At 36.8% G+C, this 24,019-nt stretch overlaps 1 protein-coding gene and 1 long non-coding RNA gene across 2 annotated transcripts in view; one reads left to right on the forward strand and one right to left on the reverse strand.

The window, feature by feature from the left end:
• Positions 1 to 24,019, reverse strand: part of pdgfd (platelet derived growth factor d) — a 99,393-nt gene that overhangs the window by 44,458 nt on the left and 30,916 nt on the right. The window contains exons 2-4 of the mRNA XM_047390669.1: positions 13,226 to 13,415; positions 10,434 to 10,611; positions 1,614 to 1,658 (exon numbers count right to left, since the gene is read on the reverse strand). Of these exons, the coding sequence (XP_047246625.1) occupies positions 1,614 to 1,658; positions 10,434 to 10,611; positions 13,226 to 13,415 (413 nt within the window). The remainder of the gene's footprint in view (positions 1 to 1,613; positions 1,659 to 10,433; positions 10,612 to 13,225; positions 13,416 to 24,019) is intronic.
• Positions 19,951 to 20,648, forward strand: LOC124883538. The gene is made up of 2 exons (XR_007042232.1): positions 19,951 to 20,011; positions 20,484 to 20,648. It is a non-coding gene; the product is annotated as an uncharacterized LOC124883538 (long non-coding RNA).

The raw sequence follows: 24,019 nt of genomic DNA on the forward strand, positions 1-24,019 counted from the left end.
GCAGTCATGTTTCAAAGTACCAAGGTAAGTAACAAGATGATTTATAAAGGTTATGGGGGAGAGTTAGACTGATTAAAGCTAACAGTAAAACAGAAGTACTCCACTGGGACTTAACATTTGTTAATATTTACTGTAAGAGATTAAATGAAGTAGCCTTGTGGGGAGGAATCAATCATACCACCTTATGCCTTCCTCCATCTTTCTATAAAATGTGAAATAGATTAGCCCAACTTGATATAATACTTTAAAGGGAATTTTAAAAGGCACTATATCAAAATATACTACTGTAAAGATGGGAGTCTAACACCTGACAGATGTCTGCCTTAGTATAATCAATTAAAAATTATCAATAACTATAATGGATCACATATCTGCTTAGTAGTTGGCAGCAGCTAAACACACAATGTTAAGAGAAGATATACAGTAGCTATTTTAAATGTTTAGGTTTTATAGATCAGGAGATAGTAAAGACCCTGAGCCCTGAAAGCCGGAAAATACAAACAGTATGTGAACCTTGTCACCATATTCTTATTTATCTAAGGAAATCCATGCCCGAATACTTTAGTCAATGCTTACGGTTTGCACAACAATTAAAAGTGAAAGTAGCAGCTAGGTGCTGCCTGTTCAATATATGTGATTTACTGAACATCAACAAATATCACCACCTCTATAAAAGCAAGAATTTTGGCAGTTTGCTGATCTGGAAACTTCAAGTCTGTGTTAACCGAAGGTTAAGCAGGAAATCCATCAAAGCTTTCTCAAAGTAAAAAAAAATCCTCTTCAATGAGGTGAGGCAGTGAAAAGGTCAAGAAAAAGATAATTACTTCAAGTTATAGCTGCTGAATAGGGTTCTGCAAGCGATTCATTTACAAGGTGAGGCCTTTTATGCAATGTCCCTGCACCAATTTAATGTTTTAATAAATACATGACACTGTATAACAGGCCATTAGTTGTTTTTGATTTGCATTCATATACTTTTACAACTTAATAAAGACTAGAAGGTTATGTATTTTTGTTTTGATGCAAAACCTTAAAATTGAAGTAGAGTGTAATTTTAGCATGACTGTATTACTGAAGTTATTTGCTTGGTATGTTTGGAAGATGACCACAGAGCACACACATGTAATCCCATCGGCACAATTAAAAAGTATCATGGACACACAAATAAAAGCAAGCAAATCAAGTTTCAATGTACGCATAAAAATATCCAACAGCCCTTGTTGGATAAATTAGGATAAGTAACCTTATACATAATAAATATGGTACATGGAGCATGTATAAAGTGTGGGTGTGTGTTGGCAACAAAATGTGTCCTAGATACAAATTTGTTTTTTTTTTTTTGGTAATGGCTAAGTGAGAAATCACAGGGTTGGAAGGCAGGTGAGCTGTATAAATTTGCTATGTAGAATGCAAATGCATTAAATTACCTTTTTATTTATTTCAACATAAGTCTAAAATAAAAAAAAGAGTATATGAGATAAATTTATGACTGATTTTCTTCTAAACATACAAACACAGAGCAATGGATTTAGTCCTTTCAGAAATGATCATAACAAAAACAAGCCTTTTCTGTTTTGCTGTGGGACTGTTTATTTGTTAGTGCAGCAACTTACCGACATGAGTTCAGTGACAGCCACCCAGTTAGTGTTGGCATCACCCTAAAAAAATAGAACACAGATGGAGAAATATTAAATGCAAAGTCACTAAAAAAGAATGAGGATCACTGACATATTTAGTGTTTTTATTATTTTAGTTTTCAGATTTCAATACAATATAACCCTGGTTCTCAAACTGTGGATCAAGCAAGACTCATGGTACTTTAGTAAATTTAGTGCTGAACATTTGCAAATTCAATATAGAGAAAAAAAAAGTCAGAAAAGATAAGTCATTGAGACACACTCGTCTTCTCTTTAATCAGAAACGACGTAGAAAATTGAGGTGCAGAATATTTTGAGAACCTTCAGAAGAAATTGAAGTGGAGGACTGAGAACCAGGAGCAAAAGGTGGTAGCAACTTAAGGTATGTTTCATTTACCTCAGAAGTCAAAAATCAGACCTGGGATTGACCTCACACCCAATCTAACTGCATCCCAGTTCTAAGTTGGAAAAACAGTGGGCTTTGCTCATTGAGCTGAATGCAGAAGCTTATTACTATTAGAAATACTGTTTTTGTCTGGATTTTGTACAGTCAAGCAGAGGAGCAACATATTCAGTAAGAGTCAGTACAATGATTGATGACTGACTTGAAAAGGTGCAAATCAAAAGAAGTGCAAAGAGACAGTTCACCACCACAGCTGTATTAAAGATCCATCAGCCATATCGGATGTAGAGGTCAGGGTTGGAGAGAAATCTCTTGAAATTCACAGAAGCATGATTAAACTGTATCCTTCAAAACAAACAAACTACCAATAAATAAGGCTGTTAGTTTTTTTGTTATTTTTACATTTTTTTACAAAACAACAAAATGAACAAGTCCTAGTAATGCCTGTCACATTAAAGACCTAGGTGCAGAGACGTGAGGTCAGGGGAGGCAGGTAAGACAGTCTCTCTTCTGTTAAATATAAAAACTATCAGTGATTGTTTCATATTTATTGTAGTTGTAAATGTAATTTCTGTGTGGACCTCTTCATTGATTTAACTAAAAACACTGATATCACAGATTTTTTGCTCTAACAGATTATAGATATTCAAAATGAGTCAGAGATGAACAGTTTGAAATACTAATCCATCTATTGCATTTGGGTTATTAAAGTAACGTGTAATTCTGACAAACTTCACTACAAACAAGCCTCCACACTTCACTTCTGAGGTGGTACTTGTTATATAAAGTTAAAGAATCACTGCATTAAACTCACGAAGAATGCAATAAAATAATGCTGATTTAAATTATTCCCAGATAAAATGAAATAAATAAATATCTAGATTAAACATTATGACTAAAAAGTTGCACAATTTTTAAATAAACATTAGCACATGCAGGGAAATAAGAATATGGAAAACTTCCTTAAATTTCTTAAAGTTTAAAAGTCACTCCCCATTAAATTAAATCATGTAAGCTGAAGTTGAGTTGACTGTATATCATGTTTAGATATCTAAAATAAAAGGTCAGGAGGAGGTCTTTAACATCAGACAGGATGCCGGTGTGTCAGCAAAAGGATTCCAAAGAGGCTGGTCATAGCACATCTGTATACATATGTATGTGTGCTTGATGGAGAAACAAATCAGACTCCAATGAAGGTACATTGTTATGCACACTCATTTAACAAACATTTTTTTCTGCATATTCTCATTTACACATTTGCATCTTGTAAGAGATTTCATCCTTTTCACAAACACATCAAGTCTCAGTGGCTATTCGATCTGTCTCCTTGAAGAGTCCTAAATACCCTTGCCAATCAATGAGGAACAGTAAATCTGTCTACAGGCACTTCAATGAACACAGTGCCCTCACTTTGTTCTGATGCGTGTGTTTGTGTGTGTCTGTAAATATAATAGAGTTGACATCAAAGGTGTTCAGTGTGCGGAGGTTGTGGATTCCTGCATGTGGCCTCAAAGGTACTCATAAACCTAAACGTAGAAAGCAGCTGCGACTGAGGTCAGAGTGCTTTCTGTAAAAATGTGAGCACCTCTATTACTCATGCTGTGGTGACTTACATCTCTATATCTATGGCATAGTTGCAGTAAAGCAGAACTATAGCTTGCATGTGAGTAAGGATATAGTTCGGGTGAGTCTAAAGGAAGTGGATGTGAGTCAATGTAAGAGCGACTAATATCAGGGAAGCCTGACTAAATTAATAAAAGGATGTTTATAGCCTTCTTGTCCAATTTCCTTCAAAGACCAAATGCTGAGTGTGAACATCTGGATGACTTTTAGTGGTTTAGAAAAAAACAGACTATTATAATTACAAAGAAAAATGTATTGTTCTCTATATTAAATTAGTTCTGGTTGAATGCAAATTTAAAGATTAATTATCTATGTTAAAATTATATTTTAAAATTAGATGAGATTGTTTTTTCCTAATTGGATTTAGGACAAAACAGACATATATACTAGCTGGGAAATCTTACATCTTTTCAACTGCCAAGTGTTGTTTTGTTTGATTTCCTCTGTTATTTACCATTAAATATTTTATATGGTTAAATATATATTTTTTAAATATTTCTATTCTCTATTAAACAATTTCTAAATAATTTTCTTTTTTAACAATGGTAATAGTTGTATTATTATTATTTTGATAAACAAATAAAGAAATTGAACTACTATTACAAAAATTGTGTTGATTGAGCCAGGGACTTAAAAAAATCTCAACTTTATGGAGAACCTTGAGCATCCTCTTCATGAGACTGTTGTTCAACAACAGAGTGTCTTCAGTCAGAGGCTTCTTCAGATCTGCTGTAAGACGGAGCGCTACAGGAAATCCTTCCTCCCCACAGTTGATATGGAGCTGGTCAAAAACAAAATCTATAAGCTATAATCTATAATCCATTCTGTAATCAAAGACGAGATGTAGATCAAGAGGAATAAAGCAGTGGTGCAGTTGTTACCTACAGTTACCCTCTAAGCCATATGTGGTTAACAGCTCTGCTGCCCAGACTATTTTAAATCACAGCACATTCTGGGCCTCCTTACTTGGTCAGGTTGTTCAGTTGGGCTACTTCTGCAGCAGTTGGTGATGCACATCGTCCTCCATAACAAATTATCTATTATCTTCCACATATCACTGAAACATGTCCTTATCATCATCAAAAAACAAAAAAATATACTTTCATCTGTAATGCATGGTGCCAAAAATTAAATCATTAACACTAATCCTAAATCATGTTACTTTATGTTTTCATGTTTTCATTTTTTCAATTCAGCAAGGATATACCTTGGATGTAGACTAAAGTGTAGATATACCACTGCCCAAAAAAATCACAAGTGGGCTCTACTCTGACCTGCAATAGCTAAAAAAAAAAAGATGTCGTTCCACTTAACTCTAAATGTATACAGTAATCACAGCCAACGTGCTACAAATTTTCTGCATTTGATTTCTGAATCTCTCCTGCAAAAATTGTTTATGTAAATAAGGTACACCCTCTTTAAACTGAACAATCTTTTATATTTTGTACATACTAGGGCTCTGAGGGTGTACTTAGTTAATCATAAACTATTCTATTGTAACTTCCTGTTTCTTATATTTCTTAAACAATGAAACTTTGAATTTATAGAATGTTTTCAACGTGAGGATAGATTTAGAAAAAATGGAGAACCTGGTAAAGACCAGATCATTTCCATTAATAATTATTGTATTTATCTAAAAAAACCAAGCAACCTAAAGGCACAATGTGTAACTTCAAATGTAAAATTCTTTAACCAGCTATAAAACACAGCCCTTTTAAAATGAAGCCTTCTTCCCTTGACAGAGGCAACCTAAAGCCTGTGTTATTTTAATAAGCTTTTGTTTTTTAATGATTTATTAGTTTGAACAGGAGTTACAGACATCGCTGCTTTCAGTTTTGCTTTCAATATTTAGGTTCAATGAAAGAAAAATGTAATATTTCAGGTAGCCTTGGCATATCTACTGGTGGTGAGGGAATGGAATCTTATTTACAGTAGCAGCCTAGTGGAAAGGACATCAGGGAGCTGCCCCTTTCAACTCCATTTTGTACAATCGGACACTCAAGCAGCAGAGAATCAAGTGTGTGGTAGACAGCGAGGAAAGGGAAAGTGTTTCCCCATCAGCTTTTACAACGCATGAGCAGCTGGATGGATATTCAAGTTAGAGGATATATTACACTGGCCACATTTCTGCTGTTTCATCTATGCATGAACTGAAGCTTATTCTTCGGTTATAACCTAAACAATACGTCTTATGAAGCAATAAATCTTTCCTTTAGATTTAGTGTTATAGTTTCGGGCATCATCTCAAACTCATTTACCCAAATTTAACAGTTTTGATATTTTCCCTAAGAGATGTAACAAAAAAATGTAATGCATGTATTTTTGTGTTACAACAATAAAGGCTAGTGAGGGAAACTGCTACATTAAATGGGACAGATTACATGCAAATGAATGTTTCTACAGCAGTCTCCCATAAATGTTGCAAAATTATTACAAAAACAAGAAAACTGGTCCAAGCAATGCAGCATTTTATGGTTTAGTGAAACTGAATGATTTATTTATTATTGTTTTTTTTCTTACTGCAAGGTCAAAATTCTCTCAGTGGCTGACAATATATTCAAAGCCACCTAAATGTTAGTTAGCTCATCTCAGAAGAATAATTTTAATAAATTTTAATCATTCCACTAGTACGAACATTTGGCTGCAAGCTGTTAGGACTGATTAGTGCTGTTTGTGACGACAACTTTAATGATGGGTTAAAGCTGTTCAAAACTGAAACATTTTGAAAAGATATCAGATTTCGCATTACTCAAATGTTTGAGGAAATATTAGATAAATTAGTCAATTACAAATTTATTTAACAGCTGTAGCTCTATGAAATATGTAAGAGCAGAATGCCAAAAAGCTATGGTATTATAATACGCACTTGAAAACTAGTACTAACTACTTCTTTAGTGGCGTTTATTTGCTTGGGTCTATGTATCAAAATCCAAATAACAGTAATGTTTATTATTATTTGAAAGAAGTCAAATTGTAAAAAACAGTACAACAGAATATTCTGGATGTTTTAAAAGTACCTTTTTAAAACATTGGTATATCTTATTACCGGTAATTAGCCAATCTCTAAGGACAAGTAACTACTCAAAAACAACCAAATTTTTAGATGACAAGCTGAGTCAAACACTCAAAAAACGTAGAACATGTACAGGCAGAAATTGCTGGGAAACCTTCAGAATAGGAATGGCAGGAGTTTAACAGTAGGACATATTTTTTTTGTGGTTCTCTGTTTTCGCCGCCATTCTGCTGTCCCTCTCACCTATACTGTCCCTGTTTTAGTTTCCCATATGGCTTTTTGTTTTATCCGGTCCACTTTGATCCACTCCACATAGGCTGATACCTCACGACTGCCTTTCTCTCAGTTTCTTTTTGTCTCTCGCAGTTTGGCTTGTTTTAGTCATTAGCTGACATCCTGATAGCATCTTAGACACCTGTTCTCCTGCTTTTCCTCATTCTCTCCCTCTACCTCTTCTCCTTTCCTACTTTTTTGCCTCCTCTCCTTCTCTTTATCTGTTCGACAAGTCTGGAGAGAACAAATTAGACCTGCTAAATTAAGCCACACGCAGAGCTACAGTCTAGCTTGAGGGGAAATAATGTGTGTGAGTGCATGCTTGTGTTGAAGATGGACAGATACAACACACTGAAACACATGAACTCTTTGAAAATTGGGTAAAACTGATCTAATGAGAAGGGCCTCAAGAATTGGTTTCGGTTTGTAATGCAAAGAGGTGTTATGATTTGACCAGGGAAGAGATTACAAAAATTGAGAAGGAAAGAGAAAAAAAGCTGCAAGACTCTGAGTGGGACAGATAAGAAAGTTATTTGTGGTTTATACAGTGGTAGAGTAAGTAAGTGGGTACATTTAGGTCAAAACTTCATAATAGAGCGCATTCACATTTTTTTGTCATCATCATAGACTGAAAGGTAGGACTCATAGCAAGACGGTTGTGGATTTTACCCAGCTGGTTGGCTAGAGTCTATTTTAGAAGCTGCATTTCATCAGGTCCATCATTTCTCCAGGTGGTCCTTCCCACAGCCCAGATTCATGAATGATGCGGTTTATTGGTGATGGAAGATTAGGGAGTGAGCAGAAGTAGTTGTCTGTCTCGCAGCATTAGTGCTGTGATTCACTAGCTAGTTTTCAGCATGTAATCTGCTTCTCACCACTGCCAGCTAGGACAGGCCTGGGACATGGCCTGCATCTATCTCAGCTTTATCTCAAAAAGTGAAGAACTATTGTTATTTAACAAATAAAAAAGCTTTTTCAATGTACTCGTTAACAAGCTAACAAAACAGAGCCAGTAGAGATATCTACAGAGACAGACAGGATTCACTTAAACTGCACAGAAAACAAAGAGTGAAAACAATAAAAACTATTTTACAACATCAAAAGAAGATCTTCATCAAATATCTATATCTAATCCTATCTTTTCTATATTACTGTAAAACTTTAGCTTCACTATAGCAACTAGAAAGACCAGATCATTCCAAATAGTCCTGCCACAAATATACTATAACATGTGAATGTGTGTTTGGTGAGCACCATTACAAAGCAGGAGCCTGTGTGATAAAGTCTGATAAAGCCCACAAGCTGCAATCATTCTGATCTTCTGCAGGGCAAAGTTAAAGTAGCTGGTGTTTGGAAAGCAATGGAAAATAACTAAATTTAAGTTTAAGTTAATTTAGTTATTTAGGACAGTGTACATTAATCAACACATCCTCAATGGAAATATCCAAGAAATGGAACAAAAGCTGAATTTTATCAGTAGTCCAATGGCAAGTACTAAAACATCTCAGTACTTAAACTTGTTTTGTAGGATGTGTTTTACATCTACCCAAACATTTCAAATCAATCCAATATTGTGTACACAAATGTTCATCTAAAAGTCATGTTTTACGATTTGAAACTGAGTTGAGCTGCCCTGTAGCAAGATCATGAATATAAAACACAGAGAATCCGTCTGGTGACCAAAATCGGATGATTTTTAGTTTGCATTGACTGATGACAGACTGCTGGAAAAATCCAATTTTAATATCCGTTCAAGAGAGCACACCATACGTAAACGCTAACAGGTTGCACTGACAACAGCACACCTCTGTATAAAAGCTGCTGTTGTGGAAAGAAGACTCAAAGTCCTGGATTCAAAGAAGTGTTAAACAAATAACTAGAGTACTCTTAAAAGGTGGAAGAAGCTTTTTAAAATGAAACCGTATTTTCTTCAGAGGCATGTCAGCTGTTCCATTCAGGTTGATACAAGGAGCAAGACTTTAGACGTTGATTCGCAGTTTTGAACTTTTGTAGTTTTGGTCATTTTAAAAACCTGACATTTTTTGGTACAAAAAACAGCCATGTGCTGCAGAAATCTTTTGTTGTTATGGATGAAGGGACAAATTGACCAGGTGCCGACTGCAGCAGATGCCAGCAACTTCATTTTCTGGGGTTAACAGACAGACTGATGTTTAGTAATGCTAACCACACTACTTCTACTTGTACCGATCACTAAAACAAGATGCAAAACACAGTTAAAAAGCTCACCTCCAAATCATGTACGTCTTTGAAACAACTTCTGTGTTTAATATAAATAATTAATGACTGAAGGAAGGCTTGAAAGAACTATTTAGAATACTATCAATTAGAGTTTTTAAACGGAAAGTGAAATAATCTAAAATTGTTATCGGCACCTGCAAAGCTTTACTAAAATCGTATTTAGGAAATTACTGAAACATTATCTTTGATTATCAAATAAAGTTCATAACATTTTAAAGAACAGCTAAAAGCATTGGTTTAATATTTGATTAAATGATAAATAAAATAAATAAGCAAAATGTACAGTTAAGCCTAAAAACACCCCTAGCAGATTAACATTTAAAATATTTTTTTGAAATATTAGTGTTTGTTTTCTCAATAAATGTCATGTCGAAAAGTTTTCTACCATTCCCAAAAACCTGCGGAGGAATCTTTATTGGTATTACAACTGGCTTCACTGTCCAGTGTATTCTCTATATAAATTGTCTTTTAATTAGGAATTCTGTACAGTGGTTTTAGTTAGGGCACAGTAAATATGAATTAATGTAGCCTACATATTTATCTTTCATTTGTTTCCTAAAAGAACAAATTGTTAAATAAGCAACAGTAAAGGTTTTTAGTTCGAACTCACTCAGTAAAGTAAAAAATTACACCATAAAACAAAGGCTCATAAATAATTACACATGCTGTCTCTTTTTTGTAGTTTGTCTTGGCTTTAATCCCATATAATGACTGCTTTTTCTTCAGATAATAGGCAGTGCCAAAGGCTCTTCATCTCTTCCTCTTTTTACTCTTAGGAAGAACCTTTTTTTAATGTCTTTCTGCTGATCGCTCTTCCCCTTCAGCCCGTCAATTATAGAGCAGTGTAATATCTTAAATTCAGAGCCTCTCTTTGTTCTTTCAGCTTCCTGACAAAATGACAAAGCAAATCTCCTCATGCATTCACTTGACAGCCTCTAAGAGAACAGCTTCGCATCCTCCCAATGTCTTGCCCTATATCGCTCAGTTTCTCCTCTCCTGTTAAATGGACAGATAAGAAAGGCTTGGTTGGATGTTGCAGCTTGGCATTTTACCAAAAGCTTTGCTATGGCCACTGCTCCACCCTTTCTCAATGCACCTTATTTTATCTTTATGTACTGCCAAATACAATCATTACTGTTTAAGAAGCTATCTTACATCAAACAACTGCACTGACACAAGGGCAGAAACCAACATATTAAATTAAAAACACATGGGGCATTCTTACCAGCAGTGAGTAGTAGATTTTGAATCCTGGCTTTGCGACAAAGTAATCGTCCGACTTGAAGGTGATTCTGAGTGTGTTGGATTTAGAGGTTAGAGTAGAGGGTGCCTTCTGCCCACACCAACGACCCCACTTTATAGTACTGGTCTGTGATGTTTCCTCCACCTCAACAAAGTCATAACTGAAATGACAGAGAAAGACAAACATGTAGAAGCAGATCAATATGTTGCAGCAAACAGAAAAAGTTTTAGGATAGACACTAAAAAGATCAATATCTTTGTTTATGCATTGAATGATGATTTGTGAAATTAATTTTGGAATTACATATATAAAGTTTGACTATAACAACATGGTGCAAGATGTGATAGTTAATCTATAAGTGATTAATCTATAAATATATAAAGCAGTGTCTGGCATAACATTATAAGGCAGAAAGGCATATTCTACAACACTAATAATCTCATCCTTATGGCCTGTTAGCTGGTGGGATATTTTAGGCTTTTTTAGTGAACACTTTGTCCGTAACCTTGATGTTTTGTAGCAGAGATAGGTGTGAGGATTTGAGCAGGTTTGACCAGGGCAAAGTTTTGAAACCTAGGTGACTGGCCAGAGCATCTCTAAAACTCCAGCTGTTGTTGAGTGGGCTTAACTTTCTAAAGACACAAGATGGTACTGCAAGAAAAGCAGTACCATTTGTATACCAACGTAAACAGTAAAGTGCAACATTCATTCTTTTGGTGTTTGCAGCAAGATGCTGCATACCTTCTATAGGTCTGTTGTGGAGAGTGTGATCTCTTCTGCCATCATCTGCTGGGGTAGCAGCATCAGAGCCAAGCACTTAAAAAAGCTGAACAAGCTAATAAAGAAGGATTGCTCTGTTCTGGGGACTCCTCTGGATCCTCTGGAGATCATTGTACAAAGAAGGATTCTTCATAAAATAAATTAAAAATTCTCTTCATGAGACTGTCCTACAACAACAGCGTCTTCAGGCAGAGGCTTCTTCAGATCTGCCGTAAGACAGAGCGCTACAGGAGATCCTTCCTGACCACAGCCATCAGCATCTACAACGGCTCTTTGAAGAAACCTTCATAATGAGCAACAACAAATTTTAATTTCCCTTTGGGATTATTAAAGTATTTTTGAATTTAATTTAATCTGCTGTGTGATGCAACAGGAAACTTTACCTGACGAAAGTCACACATTTAAAAATGGGTGGATCAACTACAGTATGTTCTAGTGATCTTAGCCAATGACCAGACCTTGACCTGACTAAAACTTTTGCAAAAAAATAAATGCCCTGAAATGCTATGAAATTGTATTACATACTGTATGTTTTGGGTACTTCTATGGGCTCCTTATCAATGGGGTTAACTTAATTTTTCCCACACTGCTACTGTTTTGGCTTTTCAAGTTCTATGAATCATATGGTATGTGGTGCTGTGTTTACTAACAGAGATAAGCTATTGAAAATGTTGGTTTTTAACCTACAGTACCAATTTTATTGTGCTCTCAAAGCCTCAAACCATTAAAACTTTGCAAGTCAAAATATAATGCAGGTAAAGAAAATGTGATCTATTCTCTAAAAGGTGTTTGCAATGACGTCTGAAACCGTACCCATCGGCCATCTTGAATGACAAACAATGAGCATAACCGAAAAGAAAATGTGCAATTCAAAGATGGATTAGACCCATACCAGGTGCCAGAGAGCAAATTTAGTGAAAATAATGAGTGCTGAACACTTCATAGTTCAAAACCGAGAACTATTTGCTGTTGACAGTGAAGCACACCTCCATTGGATAATTAACGCATGACAAAAGAAAAAAAAGCCCTTTATTACTGGCAAGGTGAAAGTTTTCCTTTTTTAATAAACTAGTTGCAAGTACTATCGGCCACAAGCTTTTAATTTGAAAACCTACAACTCATTTGTTTGCTACAGTGCAGTAAACCTAAATTCAACATAGCCTACCTGAAACCATACAACTGACAGTTACTGTTTAGTGGGCTAAGATACCGTAATTTAAAAAGGTTCAGGTGCAAGGGATATGGATACTTTTGCAAGCCACTATATTCATTCAAATAAAGCCACCTTGGATATTTTATAGAGAAGATAGAAAATAATTCCCTAGAAGATAGAAATAAACCAGTCTCATATATTGGACCATTGCTCCTGCTGAGGATACATCTATAAGATCATTTTTGTCTTTAAGCCAGTGGACCAAAACACACTATAGCTTTTATGTATTGCTAAAACTGCCCATCCCACTTGTCTTTCAACAAGATGCTTACACAGAGACCTGAGTTGAATTTCAGGATTAAACCCTCAAGGACAAACTCCTTAAGATTTTGCCAAGAAAGAAGACATCCCCTCTCAACATCTGTCACATCCCATCAGTAAAATCTTTTCTAAGGGGTGGTATTGTATACACACTGGCAAATAATTATAACATATTAAAATGTTTTATTTTTTAGATTGACATTTTATACAGAGTAATTTTCACTTGTCTTTTATGTGCTACTTTAAGTCAATCTCTCCATTCTCTCAGTGGCAAACTTTTTAATCACTTTCGTCTTTCAGCCAACTTTTCTAAATTATACATGCCCGCGAAGCATCACTGCTCCCTCCTGTTTGTCCTCAGTATCTCAATCTTCCTTTGTCTTCTCTCCGTTTGTCTCTCTAAGGGTACTTTATGTCTTCCTCTCTGTCTTCCCATATTATCTGCTGTAATCGTATAATCTGAATTCCATCCCCACCATCTCCATCTGTTCCCTCTATCTTCCTTAATCTGGTGTTTTACCTGCACTTTCCATTCACAGGCTCCTCCAGGTTGAACTGTTCATCAAACTCAAGGTGGATGAGGCTCCCAGGCGGTGACTGCAGTTTCCATGACAGACACAGGTTGCGGGGATAGGCTTTGGGGTAGTTTGGGCTGATGATGACGCCGCCCGCTGGGGTCACCGTGATGTTTTCGTCCTTGTGGTATAAGTCTGTGTTAGGATGATTGTTGTCTGTTAGTGGTCACAACCAATGGGTAACTTTATGCACATACACATTTAATGCGAACAGTCACACAGAGATAAAAAAGTGGATGTTGGCAAACCTAAGAAGAAAAAACTAAAACATGCAAAAATATGATGTGACTGTAGGTATTTGATACATGAATGCAATAATGATTGTGCCAGAGCTTTTAGGTAATTTCATAGCTACCTGAGCTTTTACAACTCCTTTTTGCCATTATTACCTACCCACAGATAAACGTGCTATGTACCTTTATCTTTTAATAACTTGTTTAATGGTATGCCTTACAGCCTTGGTTCTCGAACTTAGAAACAAGTACCATTACGCTAATAAACTTAGGTCTTGGTTATTTGCAAGGTAAGTACAAAATCATTATCTGTGAAGTAGAGCTAATAAGCACCAACAGCTACAAATATGAGTTTTTTAAGAACCTTAACCATTGTTTTACACAGAAACCTATTAAAAATAAGTGTAGTGGAGAACATTTGGAGAGTTCTCAGTGGAAACTGTAGCAGGGGATATCAAATCAGAACACGTGGTGGTGACTGATCTGCTATTTACCTCTTAAGTTGGAACCTTCTAAATATGATAATTAACCTAACTTAACCATAATCCAGTTCCAAACTGGAAAAGCAGCAAGATTGACTAATTGACATTTTCATTTACCAGACTAATGACTATTAGCAATGCAAGCTAATAACAATGCATAGCAATGTTTACCGAAGGAAACTGCATAGTACTGTAAGTGTGTGTTTGTGAAAGATTTAAGAGATACAAAGTGCAACCAAACCATTCCTTTTACCACAGTTATCACTATGTTTTATTTGCAGGGGCACCATATTGAGGTTGGTGTTAATGAAAAAGCTTCGCCTTTCCCAGATAGAATTCCGACGTCTAGGGACCTTTGTGTCCATTCTTCCAACTAGGAATTTCTCACTTAAGAAAAATGCAACGCATACTTAAACTGCCTCCCTTTAACCAATAAAGCAAAACATTTTAAGAATGATTTATTGTTTTGTTTTTGTTTTTATGATAAAACATGACTAGAAAATAACTAGAAAAGTATAATATTGTAATAGTGTTTTAAAATGATAGAAATGCTTGCAAAACAAGAGAGTGCTTGCAAATCTGGGCATTTTTTGAGGAGGTGCTTGTTAAAAAAACAGTTGACAATAATTGCCTTGGAGGACACATCTGCTCATTCTTAAAACTGTGACTTTTGATTTCTAACGATAATACAGTACATCACTGTACAACACGGAACCACATATTTTTTTTCCAAATGTTGATTGTCCACTGTGTTTCCTTTTGTCAGACTTTTATTAAGGCTAACGTCCTGCTAGTTAGGAAATTCTGTGTTAACTCATCAGTTGTGTGTTTGTCCTTGACTTAAGATTCTGACCCGTAATTTTATCAGCTTGCATCCTAATTTATTCTTATTGTAAAGTACTGCCTTGATTTTGTCAAATTATTTGAAAATTTGCTAATATATGCAATAGATCTAGATAAATACGGGAAGCTTTTTACACATTAATTTAAGTTTTGTGATAAATAAAATCCATTTCAGGCTCTTGACTTGGCCTGGCTATTTTCCTAAACAGTATTTAGCTTTAGCCTTTTTGGCTTTAGGAAAGCCTGCAAATATGACATGTTAGCTAAAGTTAGGCAGTTTGAAATATATTTTGAGAAAAGATGCTTACTAGTAATTTTTCCCACATCCAGGTTAAATCTCAAGTCTCTAAAGACCAAAATGAACAATGTTTACATCAGACACATACAATTTAGTCTGCCTAAAACACATAAAACATGATATATTTACCCTGCTTCAAATATACACTTATGTTCAAGGAAGAGATGGGTTAGCACTGTTTAATTTAAAATTTCAGAATTTCTGTCCACTCCTTTCATATATAGTGCATTACACGGGGTTGGGGGACTTTTCTGCCTCCTCATTTTGAGTTGGAAGATTCGGAATATTATTAGCGTTCCATGGAACAAATCTTAATTTAAAAGCTTTGTTAAAATCTCTAAACCGTACACATGGTCCAAGGTGTGCTATAATTTAACAAATAAAGACAGGTGTATGTAGAGTGGATGGGAAAGAATATAAAATTTCTGGATACAAGGAACAGGCAGTTCTTTTAATTTGGAATACCAAAAGTATCTCGAATGTACTGTAAATCTGTTTGATGTTGGCTTAGCAGCAAGAGATAAAGATGTCAGGGGTAAGTAAGTTTTTGTTTAGTTGTTTTATACAGCGTTATGTGTGAGCAACATCTGTGTGTTAATTCTTAGGAATTTAAAACAAACATGAACAGGTTAATGAGACCACTAGCATCCCATGCTCAGTGAACCTCACTGATTATTAAAACCAACAAACTGTATCCTTTAACAGTAGAGTATGTGCATCCCTATCAGAGCTGCAGTCTGTGGTGCAGGCATTTTAAAGGCTTGCTCGGTGGCAGCTCTAAATAAAAAATGGGTGAATTTGGAAGCTTCCAGTAATTACAGAAGGATAACTAGACACCCATTAAACCATCAGAAATTATTTAAATATTTTAACACTGATGATCAAGCACTGTTTTGTGAAAACTAACCGGATGAACAAGCAAAAATGCTAAATTGATGGTACTAACAGATCCATAGAATCAAAAAATACTGTAAATAAATAAAAGGTATTCAAAATATTGCTTTATTAACCTGCTTGAATACAGTATGTTGTAAAACCACTTGATGGGAGTTTTAAAAAGATGATTATCAGTCATGTGTCTTCTGATGACTACATACACACATCCTTCATTCTTGATATCACTCAAAAATCAATTGCCCACAAAATGGTCTTGTTGACTTTCTTATAATTACACAAAAAGTCCCACGCACACCCACACAAACACATTGACTCACACACCGTCAGAAGGTCAGGATTTGTGCTGAACTGAGCTGACAGGGCGATATTTTCTGAGTGCTGTGTGGGTTTTTTCTGCAAGAGAGCTGAATCCATAATCAAGGTGCCGCAGTATGCACCCCTGAGAGATGATGATGATGAAGCTCCAGCCTTCTCACCCACCTCTTTAATGCAAGCTTCACCTAATTCTTACTCCTGTCCCACCACTCCATTTCCTACCTAACTGCATTTCTCTTCTCATCATAGCAGTTCTGGTTATCTGTTGATTTTCGTTCATGTCCATCCAAAACATAACCACCCAGAGGTGCATTTACCACGAGAAACAACATGTCACACTTGAGTTTAGATAGTTTATGCTTTGGTGAATGCGTCAATGCATGTGGACCACTCCGTTGATCAGGTGCTTCACTTTGAGGCTCACCTCATTCAGGAAGATGTATATGTATCAGAGACTTTCACTCACTAATGTCTAAAGGCAACTAAGCAGGGCTTACAAACAATTTATTATGGTTAACACACATGTTGCTGTTTCAAGCAGGTAGGTTATTTTATGCTTCACATAATCTGTGTCATGCAAGGGCTGCATGGGTATTTTTTGATAATGCATTCAATCTCTGTATGATAATATTCAAATTAGCCATTTGGGTACTCTTGATGCTTACCCCTATAGTAGATGACAGTGGCCAAGATTTAAAGTCCACCTAAGAATATGATGATACAACAAAAGAGAATAGTGAGGGAAATGTGCCTTAACTGCAACCAGTGTTGTTAATATCACAATTGTGTGGATTGATAATATCCTGCAGCCCTAGGCAGAAATCATAAAAATGGTAAGCTTGTAATCCATAGCCTCTTTTCTGTTGCTTGTGTCCCTGGGTTTTGAAACTTTATTTATCAAAATAAATATTATAAGACCTTCATATAGGATAAATTTGTCTCATTCAATTAATTGAAGATCCTTTCATTTTTCTTTTAGGAAGCTTTGTTCAAGTACTTTAATTAGTCTTGCAAAAGCAAGACTAATTAGAATCACTAATCAGAATCACAATTACAAAGAGAAGCCAAATGGAAAAATATAAACATAGAAAGACAAACAGATAGACATCTTCCTTACTTAATCCTTATTGACCTTTGCTACTTCCTGATCCACAATGGAAGTAGCAATGGAGAACAAAGGGCAGTTTCTTCTGCCCTTTGTTCTCTCTCATTTTCCTCATTCATCAGCTCTTTGAAGTACTTCATACTTGTCGCACCTGCTGGTACATTTCCAACCGGATTCTTAATCAGCCAAACCTGCAGAACATCCTTCCCATCTCTGTCTCTGTGCCTCGCCAACCTGTATAAATCTTTCTCTCCGTCCTTATCGTCCAACCTATCATTTAAGTCACAATATGTCCGTTGTTTGGCCTTAGCTACCTCTACCTTCACTTTATGCTACATCTCCCTGAACTCATGGTGACGTTTTTCAGTCCTCACAGTGTCCCACTATCTCTTAGCTGATCTCTTTCTACACAGTCCTGTACTTTTTCATTGCACCACCAATCATTCTTATCAATTTTCCTTCCAGAAGGCATTTCAAGTACTCTCCTACCATCTCCTTGATAGCATTAGCTCTAGTTCTCCAGTCATCTGGAAGCACTTCCTCGCCACCCAGAACCCGTCTCAACTCCCTGAAAGCCACAAAACGTTTTCCTTTTTCAGCTTTCACCACTTTGTCGTCTGCTCTTCCTTTATCCTATTCATCTTCCTCAACATCAGAGTCATTCTACACGCCAACATCCTGTGCTGCCTGGCAACCCTCAACTACCACTACCTCGCAGTCACTGAATTCCTTCAGATTACATCGCCTACGCAAGTTATAATCTACCTGTGTGCTCCTACCTCCGCTTATATTATTATAAGTCACTCTATGTTCCTGCCTCTTCTGGAAGAAAGTATTCACTACAACAATTTCCATCCTCTTTGCAAAGTCTACCACCCTCTGTCCTTCTGCGATCCTGTTCTGGATACCAAATCTGCCAAACATCCATTGAAATTTGCACCAATCACCACTCACTCACCTCTGGGGATATTCTGCATCAATTTATCTAACTCGTTTAAGAAATTCTCCTTCTCTAACTCCCATCCTACCTGTAGGGCAGAACCACTAACAACACTGAACATCACAACCTTAATTTCTAGCGTCAGATGCATCTGCCTATCTGACACTCTTTTCACCTGCAGAATATTACAGACAAACTCCCCTTCAAGATAACTCCAACACCATTTCTTTTCCCATCCACACCATGGTAGAATAGCTTGAACACTGCTCCTAAGCTTCTATCATCGCTAGCTTTCCAACTGGTCTCCCGAATACACAGTATGTCTACCTTCCTTCTCTGCATTACGTCAGCCAACTCTCTAGCTTTTCCTCTCATAGTCCTTAAGGTAGGGACATTAAAAGTCCCTACCTTTAGTCCTAGACTCTTGCCTTTCCTCTTCTCCCTCTGCCTAACAACACGTCTTCATCCTCTTTGTCTTTCTGGACCAACAGTAGCCCACTTTTTATGGTAGATGTAGAAAAAGGTTTACACAGGATGCTCTTAATGCCCCATAAACGTTTCTCAATTCTACATTGGATTTAGGTCTGGACTTTGGGCCATTTTCACAGAATATGCTTTGCTCTATGCCATTGCTTTATAGCTCTGCCTGTATGTTTCAACGTACTTCAAGTCCTGCTCAGAGGTGAGTCTCCTTTCACTTTGGCAGCCCCTTACAGGTTCTTCCACTATTGCCCTGTATTTAACGTCATCCATCTTCTCAGGAACTCTAATAATGCTTTTCACTCCATGGTGAAGAAAAGCATCCCCATAGCATGATGCTGCCACTGTCATTATTTACTGTGGAGATGTGTGTTCAGGTTATGTGTAGTGATAGTTTAAATAAAAGAACATTTATGCAGTTAGTTTATGTTGGGGTATCAGAGTACCCTTAAATAAAGTATTGCATATACAAATAAAATACAGGTTTTTGTTGGTAAAAAAACATCAGTTTCACAATTTTGCACTACTTTTTGTTGTTCTATCACATAACATCTATGTTTGTAACATGACAAAATGTGAGAAAGTATAAGCTGTATCAAAGATTTTGCAAAGTAACTAAACCTAAAAAAACTGTTTTGGTAAAACACACCTGACCAAATATCAGTTCTTCAGCTGAATAAAGTCAATATCTTCAAAATCTACCTAATGTCATGCTCTGCCCTTTTTGAGTGTATCTTTTGTTTACCTTTTTCCTTTATAGGTGTTTTTGTTGTTTACTTCTGTTGGTTTTTACCTTCTAGCTTCTTGTGTTCATTTTAGTTCATTTATTTATGCGTGTTCCCCTGGTTTTTGTCATTTTGTATTGTTTCTTAAATTTCTGTCCTCATGTTTGTTTTTTCTCCCTCAGCAGCCCTGTCTTGTTAGTGTAATCAGTCACCTTCTCTCAGTTCCCCTGCAACCCGGTTCCACACCTGTTTAATGTTTTATCTGATTACCTGTCACCCATTTTCATTGGTTCACACTCCGCTTTCCTCAGTATATATGTTTGGTTATTTTCATTGTTCCTTGCTTGGTCCTCTTGTTTACTTCAATGCTGATCCCTGTTCCATGTCATTGTTTTGAGCCTTTGGAAACTCATGTAAGTTGATTTATCTTGTTATTAAAGCCTAAAGAGTCTTCTACCTGCAATGCTGCTGCCAAGTGTTTTTCTACACTCTGGTTCTGTTCAACCACACATTGACACCTAAAGGCTAATTGTTTGCAATTGCTGAAAATCTGATGTTCTTATTATATCCCCAAGAGACTGACTCATACTTTGGATAAATATAGACACAGTAACTCTCTTGTTTTTCTTTCACATGCACGAACATGTATTGTCTGACTTTGGCAATTAGAGTTTAAGACTCCTGATCTGACACTTAAGCACTTGTGACAATGATGCTGTGTCACTGTGCGGTTAATCTGTGTGTGTGGTGGGCAGATAGAAGAGTTGATGTGCCAGGTTTCATGAGAATAGTTCTTGATACTTGTGTGGATTTGCATGCATGTATGTCAGTTTGGTTTTATGTGGTTATTTTCTCACTCATTTAACTTGGCTCTCCCACTTCCAGTGCCAGGCTGTGATGTTCTTTGTGGCTTCAAGATCTATTTCTGATCCAAGTGCCAATCACACTCTAATCACCCAGCAACATGGTGCATCAGAGGCTGAAAAATAGCTCTCACGCTGGAGTACTCAAAGTCACACTGAAGGACTTGATTAAAAAAGGATATTAATGTCCAAGTTTCTGATTGAGTCGATTTGAGAGCTGAACTTGATGAAGTCACAGTCCTGCAAACAATTACCTAATATTAAACATCACCCATTTTTAATAAAAGTGTCTGTTCTGTGCAAACAAAACATATTTTTATTCCTTGACTGACAGTTGATAGATTTCCACTAAGGAACTAACCCCCACAGGATAATGCCTAAAACAAGGCAACCCAATTTCCTTTGTCTGCCATCTCCTAACATATCCAGTCTCTTTCATCTTATTAAAATAAGTTCTTCTAAACCAAACACAGGCCAACAGGACACATAAAATCCTCTTTCAAATGAGAAAAAAACTCCATAGAGAAATGAGATGTTGTTTGCATTATTCATGGCATTCTTGTCTAAAAGTGGAGTGCAGCTTTTCTTAAAGTGTGTGAATCAGGTTATTGGTAAGTATTAATTAGATAATATTTTGCATTGCTGTAGATCAAATGGGTAAAAACTGTTGACAAATGTGTGAGGTAGATTAGAAAATAGACACAAATCAGAATTTGTTGGCTTTGCAGAAGGAAGTGAAAACTGTTTACTACTTAAAATCAACCATGAGCACCTAGATTTATTGGAATGGTACATCTTAGAAACACAAACAACCCAAACCACACAGCTATTTTAGTTTCTATGCCAAATAACATTTTGTCACATACAGTTGAAACCAGATATTTACATACACCCTATTGTAAGACACATAACCCTTCTTCCCAGTGTCTTGACTTTCAATCAGACTAAACCTTCATGTTTTAGGTCAGCTATTATAACCAAAACTGTTTCTTTTTACTAAATGCCCGAATAATGTGCAATAGAGTATTTTTATTACCGTCTTGATATTCTTTACATAGATTTCGTTACTATTTGGGAAAGTTACCTTCTAAACTCTTACACCAGCTCTTACACCAATGACCCAGCTTTCTTAGGTAGACTACAATGGACTGTTATTACTTAGTTCAACTTCAGTACCAGTAAAAGCAATATACAGGTCCTTCTCAAAATATTAGCATATTGTGATAAAGTTCATTATTTTCCATAATGTCATGATGAAAATTTAACATTCATATATTTTAGATTCATTGCACACTAACTGAAATATTTCAGGTCTTTTATTGTCTTAATACGGATGATTGTGGCATACAGCTCATGAAAACCCAAAATTCCTATCTCACAAAATTAGCATATTTCATCCGACCAATAAAAGTGTTTTTAATACAAAAAACATCAACCTTCAAATAATCATGTACAGTTATGCACTCAATACATGGTCGGGAATCCTTTTGCAGAAATGACTGCTTCAATGCGGCGTGGCATGGAGGCAATCAGCCTGTGGCACTGCTGAGGTCTTATGGAGGCCCAGGATGCTTCGATAGCGGCCTTTAGCTCATCCAGAGTGTTGGGTCTTGAGTCTCTCAACGTTCTCTTCCCAATATCCCACAGATTCTCTATGGGGTTCAGGTCAGGAGAGTTGGCAGGCCAATTGAGCACAGTGATACCATGGTCAGTAAACCATTTACCAGTGGTTTTGGCACTGTGAGCAGGTGCCAGGTCGTGCTGAAAAATGAAATCTTCATCTCCATAAAGCTTTTCAGCAGATGGAAGCATGAAATGCTCCAAAATCTCCTGATAGCTAGCTGCATTGACCCTGCCCTTGATAAAACACAGTGGAGCAACACCAGCAGCTGACACGGCACCCCAGACCATCACTGACTGTGGGTACTTGACACTGGACTTCTGGCATTTTGGCATTTCCTTCTCCCCAGTCTTCCTCCAGACTCTGGCACTTTGATTTCCGAATGACATGCCGAATTTGCTTTCATCCGAAAAAAGTACTTTGGACCACTGAGCAACAGTCCAGTGCTGCTTTCCTGTAGCCCAGGTCAGGCGCTTCTGCCGCTGTTTCTGGTTCAAAAGTGGCTTGACCTGGGGAATGCGGCACCTGTAGCCCATTTCCTGCACACTCCTGTGCACGGTGGCTCTGGATGTTTCTACTCCAGACTCAGTCCACTGCTTCCGCAGGTCCCCCAAGGTCTGGAATCAGCCCTTCTCCACAATCTTCCTCAGGGTCCAGTCACCTCTTCTTGTTGTGCAGCGTTTTCTGCCACACTTTTTCCTTCCCACAGACTTCCCACTGAGGTGCCTTGATACAGCACTCTGGGAACAGCCTATTTGTTCAGAAATTTCTTTCTGTGTCTTACCCTCTTGCTTGAGGGTGTCAATAGTGGCCTTCTGGACAGCAGTCAGGTCGGCAGTCTTACCCATGATTGGGGTTTTGAGTGATAAACCAGTCTGGGAGTTTTAAAGGCCTCAGGAATCTATTGCAGGTGTTTAGAGTTAACTCGTTGATTCAGATGATTAGGTTCATAGCTCGTTTAGAGACCCTTTTAATGATATGCTAATTTTGTGAGATAGGAATTTTGGGTTTTCATGAGCTGTATGCCAAAATCATCCGTATTAAGACAATAAAAGACCTGAAATATTTCAGTTAGAGTGCAATGAATCTAAAATATATGAATGTTAAATTTTCATCATGACATTATGGAAAATAATGAACTTTATCAAAATATGCTAATATTTTGAGAAGGACCTGTATTAGCACCTGAAAATGTGGATTAAAGCTGTTTTGTGCCAGTGAATCAGCTTCCCTAGTTAGAATTCAGTGGAATGATGAGACTATCAATATTAACTTTTATCATAAGATGCTTTATTATTAAGAGTTGCTTGGAGCCAATTTCTACCAGTAAACTTGGAATTCAATTCAATTCAAAAATACTTTATTAATCCCGAAGGGAAATTAAATGTTATAGCTCATATTATGAAGGTTTCCTCAAAGAGCCGTTGTAGATGCTGATGGATGTGGGCAGGAAGGATCTCCTGTAGCATCTGTCTTACAGCACATCTGAAGAAGCCTCTGACTGAAGACACTGTTGTTGTAGGACAGTCTCATGAAGAGGATGCTCAGGGTTCTCCATAATGTTCTTCATTTTATGAAGAATCCATCTTTCCACAATGATCTCCAGAGGTTCCAGAGGAGTCCCCAGAACAGAGCCAGCCTTTTTTTTATCAGCTTGTTGAGCTTTTTTAAGTCCCTGGCTCTGATGCTGCTTCCCCAGCAGATGATGGTAGAAGAGATCACACTTTCCACAACAGACTTATAGAAGATATGCAGCATCTTGCTGCAAACACCAAAGGACCTAAGCTTCCTCAAGAAGTACAGTCTGCTCTGTCCCTTCTTGTAGATGGCTTCACAGTTGCATCTCCACTCTGGTCTGTTGTCCAGGTGAACACCGAGGTATTTATACTCCTCCACCACCTCCACTTCTTCTCCCATGATAGAAATAGTTTTTGACT

The sequence above is a fragment of the Girardinichthys multiradiatus genome, chromosome 18, assembly GCF_021462225.1.
Source record: "Girardinichthys multiradiatus isolate DD_20200921_A chromosome 18, DD_fGirMul_XY1, whole genome shotgun sequence".
NCBI lineage: Eukaryota > Metazoa > Chordata > Actinopteri > Cyprinodontiformes > Goodeidae > Girardinichthys > Girardinichthys multiradiatus.